The sequence below is a fragment of the Piliocolobus tephrosceles genome, chromosome 5, assembly GCF_002776525.5.
Source record: "Piliocolobus tephrosceles isolate RC106 chromosome 5, ASM277652v3, whole genome shotgun sequence".
Lineage (NCBI taxonomy): Eukaryota > Metazoa > Chordata > Mammalia > Primates > Cercopithecidae > Piliocolobus > Piliocolobus tephrosceles.
Window position 1 is genome coordinate 41,035,447 of NC_045438.1, and position 7,718 is coordinate 41,043,164.

At 38.1% G+C, this 7,718-nt stretch overlaps 1 protein-coding gene across 1 annotated transcript in view; it reads right to left on the minus strand.

Annotated features, from left to right (window-relative positions):
* Positions 1 to 6,531, minus strand: part of NMBR (neuromedin B receptor) — a 13,705-nt gene extending 7,174 nt beyond the window's left edge. The window contains 1 exon segment of the mRNA XM_023187460.1: positions 6,110 to 6,531. Coding sequence (XP_023043228.1) covers positions 6,110 to 6,531 — 422 coding nt within the window.
* Between the last annotated feature and the right edge of the window lie 1,187 nt (positions 6,532 to 7,718).

A 7,718-nucleotide genomic window follows, 5' to 3' on the forward strand; every position in this document is an offset into this window, starting at 1 on the left:
TTTCTTTCTTTCTTTCTTTCTTTCTTTCTTTCTTTCTTTCTTTCTTTTATTAAACTTTCATTTATCAGGCAAGGAATAGGTCCACAAAAAGTCTGAGTGTAAACTGCATGATAAGAGAAAGGTCTTGCTCACTGTTATATCTCTAATACATAACACAATGCCTGGCCTGGCCAATAGAGTCCATAGGGTCTCAATAAATGGTTGAAACTATAGCCTGAGCAACAAGGAGATCCTTATTAGGAGCAATTGTGGTAGGAGTTGTTGGGTATTATGTTGAAGTGGGAATGGTGATGACAAATGGAGACTGAGTCTAATCCAGTGATGCCTAAGATGCATCAATATTCAGAAACACCTAGAGAAATAAAAAGAGAGAGAGAGAGAATATGATTAGGCTTCTCTGTAGACTTACTAATGCAGAGTCCCTAGAATGTGAAGTGTGGGATTCTGCATACTAAGATTTCCAGGTGATTCTGATGATAAACTGGGTTTAGAAACCTTATTTTAAGAGAATTGTGTGCAACAGTAAACATCTTTGCCACAGGCTTCCAGCAAGGCTGTCCAGTGCAATGGGTGCACATTCAGCAACAGAATGGATAGTATCCAGAATCCAGCAGAAATTAAGTATTTGAAGAATCAGATGCCTGCTCTTTAATTATGATATGTCACATCATGAGGAAGACATGAATCTTATTTTGCAAATAAGGAAAACACCACCTTTTGGCCATGAGTTTTGGGCTGTTTTATCATTTTTCTCCAACTAAAACATTTGGATGTAACAGATACATGGTTAGCACCCAGGAATCATAAACCCAAGCCTGATGTAATCCCTCCTTATTTGTAGTTTGCCCCAAAAGTTTCAGATCAAGCTAGATGGATAATCTTCAAAAGCTATAAGCAACATATAAATTATGGCAATATTATGAACCTTGTGAGAGTTATACAGTGCCTAATTCAGTGTGTGAAATTACTTCTAAGTATAAAAGAAAGAGATAAACTAGAAATGTTCAAGATCAATGAGTAAAAGATATCTAATTTATTTGAGTCAAATATAATAACCTTTATTTAACAATAAGCCCTGTAAATTCAAATTAAAAACTAATAAATTATGTGCAGAAACTACAATGGATTCTGTTTCTATGGTTATATAAAAATAACAACAGAGCATTTGCTATGGAAAGCAATTTTTTTTCTTTTTGAAAAGGCAACTAGAAAGCTCTCAGAAAAACCTATGACTTGCAATTTGTGAAAGTATGGGTCATTTTATATTTTCCAACTTTTCTTTTCCCCACCCTTGATTTCCTCCCTTTTTAGTCCTGTGGTGTGTTGTTTGTATCTTTGTTTTTAAGCTGCCTTAAATTCTCCTGTCACAAGTTTGATATGGTTTGGCTCTGTATCCCCACCCAAATCTCACATAGAATTGTAATCCCCAGTGTTGACAGAGGGACCTGATGGGAGGTGACTGGATCATGGGGGCAAATTTCCCTTTTCTGTTCTCGTGGTAGTGAGTTCTCCTGAGATCTGGTTGTTTGAAAGTTTGTAGCACTTCCCCCTTAGCTCTTTCTCTCCTGCCACCATGTGGAGACATGTTTGCTACCCCTTCACCCATCTGCCATGATTCTAAGTCTCCTGAGGCCTCCCCAGCCATGCCTCCTGTACAGCCTGTGGAACTGTGAGTCAATTAAACCTCTTTCCTTTGTAAGTTACCCAATTTCAGGTAGTTCTTTATAGCAGTGTGAGTAATACAAAGTTGAACAAAAATAAATTTAACATAAATAAGTCATCACTCTAGTATTATAGGGTGAATGTGAACTATTCTTTTAAAGAGTTAGAAGCACACTCTTGGTGCCAATCTCACTACCAATTACGAGACTGAGAGGCAAGGGCTATGGAGCAAAGGAGAAAACATCATCTCCAGTCAGGGGCAGCTGGTTAACTTGAACCTGAGCTTCAGTTAGGAGTTTTGATGAGAAAGCAGCAAACAGTTAACAGCATGCCCTCCCACCACTAGATGAAGACTGATGGAAAAGTGCTATGAATCCTAGGGAGTGTTAGACCCAGGGTCTGTATCCAATCTATTTCAGTATCTTAACAAATAATTACACTCAATAGAATGTCTGTTTGCATTGATATAATATACAACTAATATTAATGATTCAAGAATTTATCTACTGACCTAGTTATGGAATAAAATCTGATTATCCTAACCAGCGCACAAAAACTTTGCTTTTTTATTAATAATTATCAATATATTAGAAATTTAATCAGATTTGGTAAAATATTATTTTTGCATTTAATCCAACATTGGCTATTTGGTATCAGAAAAAAAAATGTCACCCAATACATTAAACTAATATTAGTTTATTTTGTATAGTTTTTATAATTTGTATTTTAAAATTTAATTTATAAGTGCATTTTGGTTAGCATATAAGAAGCCAGAATAAAGAATTGATATCTAATTTTATATTAGTTAATACATGAAATTATAAAGTTTACAGTTTAGCACTAGGAATCTGTGAGAACTTTTCCTATGAAGGAAAAAGGAAAACTCCATTCCTAAGAGTAATTTGCATTTTAATAATATGCCATCAGAGGCCAAAAGGTCTTCAAGAATCAAAGAAATAACATTCCAAATTTGGAAATGCAGCTACTCATAGCTAGAGAAGGAGATCACTATAACACCAACCATAAGCAAAATATGGCTTATGGGGCGCCCCCAACCTGATGTCACAGCACACATGTCCCAGTACTCCACGGTGGAAGGTGGGAATGTGTGTGTGTTTGTGTGTATGTGTGTATGTATAAAACTGTTAGAAACATCATACAACATAGAATATAGAAATATTTTAATCAACTTTTAATCAACTACTTTATGTAAGCAAGCAAACAATGTACATTTGCAAAATTGTAAGAAAAATGTCTATCAAGATGACAGTAAAAAATGAAAATAAATTAAGATCACCACTATCACCACTTCATACCATGCACTGTCTCTCTTCCAGCCATACTGGTTATGATGATGTGCCTCTGAGGCATGACTGTAGTGGGCACAAATGCTGTTGCCTAGGGATGTGTCTGCTGAAACTCCTTGGAAGAGTATGGAAAGTCAAGGATTAATAATCACAGACACCAGTCGGGCACAGTGGCTCACACCTGTAATTCCAACACTTTGAGAGGCCGAGGCAGGCAGATCGCTTGAGGTCAGCAGTTCGAGACCAGCCTGGCCAACATGGTGAAACCCTATCTCTACTAAAAATACAAAAATTAGCCAGGCGTAATGGTGTGCACCTGTAGTCTCAGCTACTCGGGAGGCTGAGGCAGGAGATTTGCTTGAACCCAGGAGGCAGAGGTTGCAGTGAGCCAAGGTCACACCCCTACACTCCAGCCTGAGTGACAGAGCAAGATACTGTCTCAAAAAAGTAAAATATAATGATAATCACAGATACCAGTGTCATCTGACCACCCTTTGGCTTTATCAAACAAAGTGATTTGGGCCTCGAGGTGGATTCAAAATATTTGTGTTTTTCATTTTAGTCTCTGCAATCTAATGATACTGACATCTGACATCAGTGAAGTATAGAATAAGAGGATCCACTTCACATTGGAATATGCTTTCTGAAATCTAATTATCATCCTGATTTTTACTATGTACTGTGATCTCTATTTTTTAACTCTCTACTGTTACTTTATTAGGCAAAGACCCTTAGGCCATGTATGAAGACAGGATATATATACAAATAATTGAATTTATTGTTTAAAGACTCTAATAACAGAGTTTTGTTTATTTGTTTATTATAGTTTTTTTTTTTTTTTTTGGAACTACTACTTAATTTTGAATTCAGGGCACTTCTTTTATTTTGCAGTTACATTTTATGATGTTTTTTCACTGTAATAAATCTCATGAATCAGCTCCTGTACTCTTTTTTTTATGCTTGGGTGCTTTGTTTTAAACTCAACTTTTAAGTCTGCAGGTAAATAAAAAATACTATTAGTAATTTCTTATACCCAGAATTGTAATAATGTGGATTAATGGTGAAGAGTTCAGACTTTAAATGGTGTTCAAACATGTTGACACCATGATGGCTAGCTGTGTGATCATAAAAATAGTACTGAATTTTTAATCTCAGTTTTCTTAGCTTTAAAGTTCTTAATTTAAAAATAATAGTGCCTATCTCACAGCGTTGTGAGGATTGAAAAATCACACACAAAAAAAATAGCACTGTGCTAAGTACAATTAATCCGACAGTTGATTCCACATCCTCAGGAAATCATAGCGTTTGGTGAGATGTAGTAAGAGGTTATCAAGTACTAATCAACTACTGATTGCTATGCTCTAGAAGAAAAACAGAAGTGTAGACAATATATAACAAACCATTTCCAACCCATGTTAAGTGAATCATGGAAAATATTGCATAACTTCATCAACAGTTACTCAGGTTTCCTAGTTTATATTTCCTAAACACACTCGTAGACAAGTGTAGCCTACAGACCAAGTAGAAGAGGCATCTCACCTTTCCTTATCATTATTACTAAATTATTCATTCTGTATTCACAGAGTATACAACACACAAATGAAACAGAAAAAGTCAGTAAATATATGAGGATTATTATTTTTCTCTGATCTTGGCCAGGGTAAATTTACCTGTGTAAATCGTCATGTGTCGCCATGATAATAGATTGTAAAACCTAGTGTGAAATAAACTCCAACCCTGGGTCTTGCTACCAATACCATGTCTTTAAAATGAAAGCATAATGATAGTAATTTAAACTATTGTGGTTGCTAATCTTTAAGTTTTATTCTAATCATTAAGTAGTTTTTTTAAAACTTTCTAGGTAAAATAAGATTGCATAAAGAGGAGCAGCTAAACTAGTCATGTTTTTGCTTTGGAATTCAGAGAAAATATTTTAAAAGATAATAGAAATGCTGCCACATAAACAAAATTAGGTACATAATTTATACAAAAGGCACCTAAATTTCCAGGAGTGTGGTTTTTAAGAAAGTGAATCACTTTCAGTTTCTCAAGTCTCTGTTGAATGCCGTGTTTCCCTCAATGAAGATTAACTCTTCAATGCCAAAGTAGTATTCCAGTATTATTGCAAATACCAGGAAATTCAGATACAGACTCATTTTTCATTAGCAATTGAATATGTAAATTAAAGAGGAGAGTGAATACCAACTTAATTATCCAAGTTAATTGTTTATCTAAATAGCTTCAGTCAGTCCTCCACTCCCACTGAGGGAATTAAACCACAGTTCCATGTAAAGATAGCTAACTTTGCATTTTCCCTCACCCCTATCCAAACATTCCCTTCTGCTTAAATGGACCTGGAGTCAGGAGACTTGGATTTTCCTCCCTTGTCTTCCCACTAGAAATTACATTCCCTGGGTCTCAATATGCACATCTGAAAAATGACAAAGTTGAACTAGTTGATCTGCAAAAAAGACACTTCACACCCTTAACATATGTGAAAAGCAGATTTAATATTAAAGATGTATTTTGGGTACCTATCTGTGGGAAAAAAAAAAAGTCTTTTAGCTTCAGGTATTAAACAAGAAGAAAGTGAGAAGTCATCTGCTTAAAGAATATGTATTAATGTAATTGGTTGTACTTCTATGAAATAGTAAATTTCAGTTAATAAATGTAAGTAAGTTCTCCTCCTACTTGAAAAAAAATCAAAATTAAATATTTCCCTAATATTAAGCAGACATTCTTACCTATTAGATTCTTATTCTACTGCATAAAGGAAAGTACACTCACAAGATTTTAAGCACACACAAGCTTCAACAAGATACTCTTTTGCACGTTTTTTCTGTAGCTTTTCTATGAAATAATATTCCCTAAGTGTCAGAAGTCAGACTAGGATATGCAATTTTAAATGCAATTTTGTTTTTTAAAACATAGTAATTTTCATGTATTTTTCCAAGCCTCACATCTCAGTCCGTTTTTACCCTCTTTACTCTGCTTCCCAGGTACACGCTCTCTCCCTCTCTTCCTCTGGACACCCAGCCTTTCCTTGCGTCCTTCTGCCAGTAGTTGCACTCGGGTGAGTCTTCTCTCCCCGCCTCTCTCCACGACTTTTCCAAGCCACCCACAGCTACCTGTGCTCTTACCTGTCGGCGCTGAGGGCAGTGAGAGTGAACACGGAAACCCCCACGGAAGTGAGCTGGATGAGCGGGATCAGTTTGCAGCCCACCTTGCCGAACATCCACTCGTCGAAGAAGTAGCGCGAAGCGTCCACCGGGACGCAGGTGAGCAGCAGTAGCAAGTCCCCGGCCGCCAGGTTAGAGATTAAGATGTTGGGGACGCTCCTCATGGCGCTGTTGGTGACGAAGATCTTCACCAGCATGATGTTGCCCAGCAAGCCCACGGTGATGATGAGCAGGTAGAGGGACGGGATCACACAGCGGATCACTAACTCCGCGGTAGTCCCTTCCGAGGCCGGCAGAAAATCCCTTTCCCACCCCTCTGGAACGGAACCGCTCTTGTTCGCGCCAGAGGTCACCGAGAGGTTGGAAAGAGACTTCGAGGGCATGATCTCCTTTCCAGCAGAGTCCGCTGGAGTTTTCACGCACTCCAGTGCCCTGAGGACTGCACGCCCACGATTTGGGTTTAATCGATGTTCCTCCCTTTCGCCTCTGCAAGTTTACTGCCCGCGGGGCGCGCGTCACTGCGCCCCGTCCGTAAGCGTTCAGGATCTGGAGAGGGTTCTGTCCACACACTCGGGAGCTTCGCTTCTAGAGGGAGTAAATGGCTCCGGTTAACTCGGAATTTAAATTAAAAAAAAAAAAAAAAAAAAGCAAAGCGGTTGCGTCTTTGTTCCGTATTCAGTGGTTTGTTCTCAAGGTTAGCTAGGGGAAAACAGCCTTTCAGGGACAAGGAGCTGTCCCTCGGGGATCAGTAGAAGCACCTGCCCGACTGTTAGCCCGGAGAAGCGGAAGTCGTCCTGGCGCTGTCCAGCGGGCCGAGGCTGAAATCCTGAGAACTAGCGCGGGGCCACCCGCAACCTGCTTTTCCCACAGCTTTGCTCTTGTTTGTGAAGTTCCTGTTGTATTGTGTGGAACCGGACGGGAGCTCAGTTCTCCGTGTATGTGTGCGTGTCCCTATATACATCCATCCTTACCCGCCTCCAAGCGGGAGGAGCCCCAGGCAAGAACTTTGGAATCTCTGAGGATTTAAGGGCTGAGTTGGCAAGTCCCTAATGCTGAAACACAGACTTTGGGGGGAAAAAAATGAGTGCTAAAGAATAAAGTTCATAAATAAAATCCTCTCGCTACTCTTTTTCTGATCATCTACTTTTCTTACCTAAATGTGAAAATTATTTCCTATAGTTGGTGTAGTATTTTTAAATTTACATTTTATTTAATTATAACATGTATAACGTACACATTTCTTAATCGTTCTGCTTAATCTAACCATCATTGAGAGCCCACAATCTAACCACCATCTCCCAAAATAACCACCATTTGGCTTGTTATTAGATACGTGTGCCTCCTATTGAGCATCGTATAAATTGAATCATTCAGCATACCTTCTTGTGTCTAGGTTATTTCACTCGACACCATATCTGTGAGATCCACTCATGTTTTCCCAGGTGTCATTTTTCATTACCGTATACTATATCATTTTATAAATATACCACTGTTTGTTTACCTATTCTATATTGATTAACATTTGGGTTCCTTACAATTTTAGCCAATCCGAGTAATGTTTCTATGAACA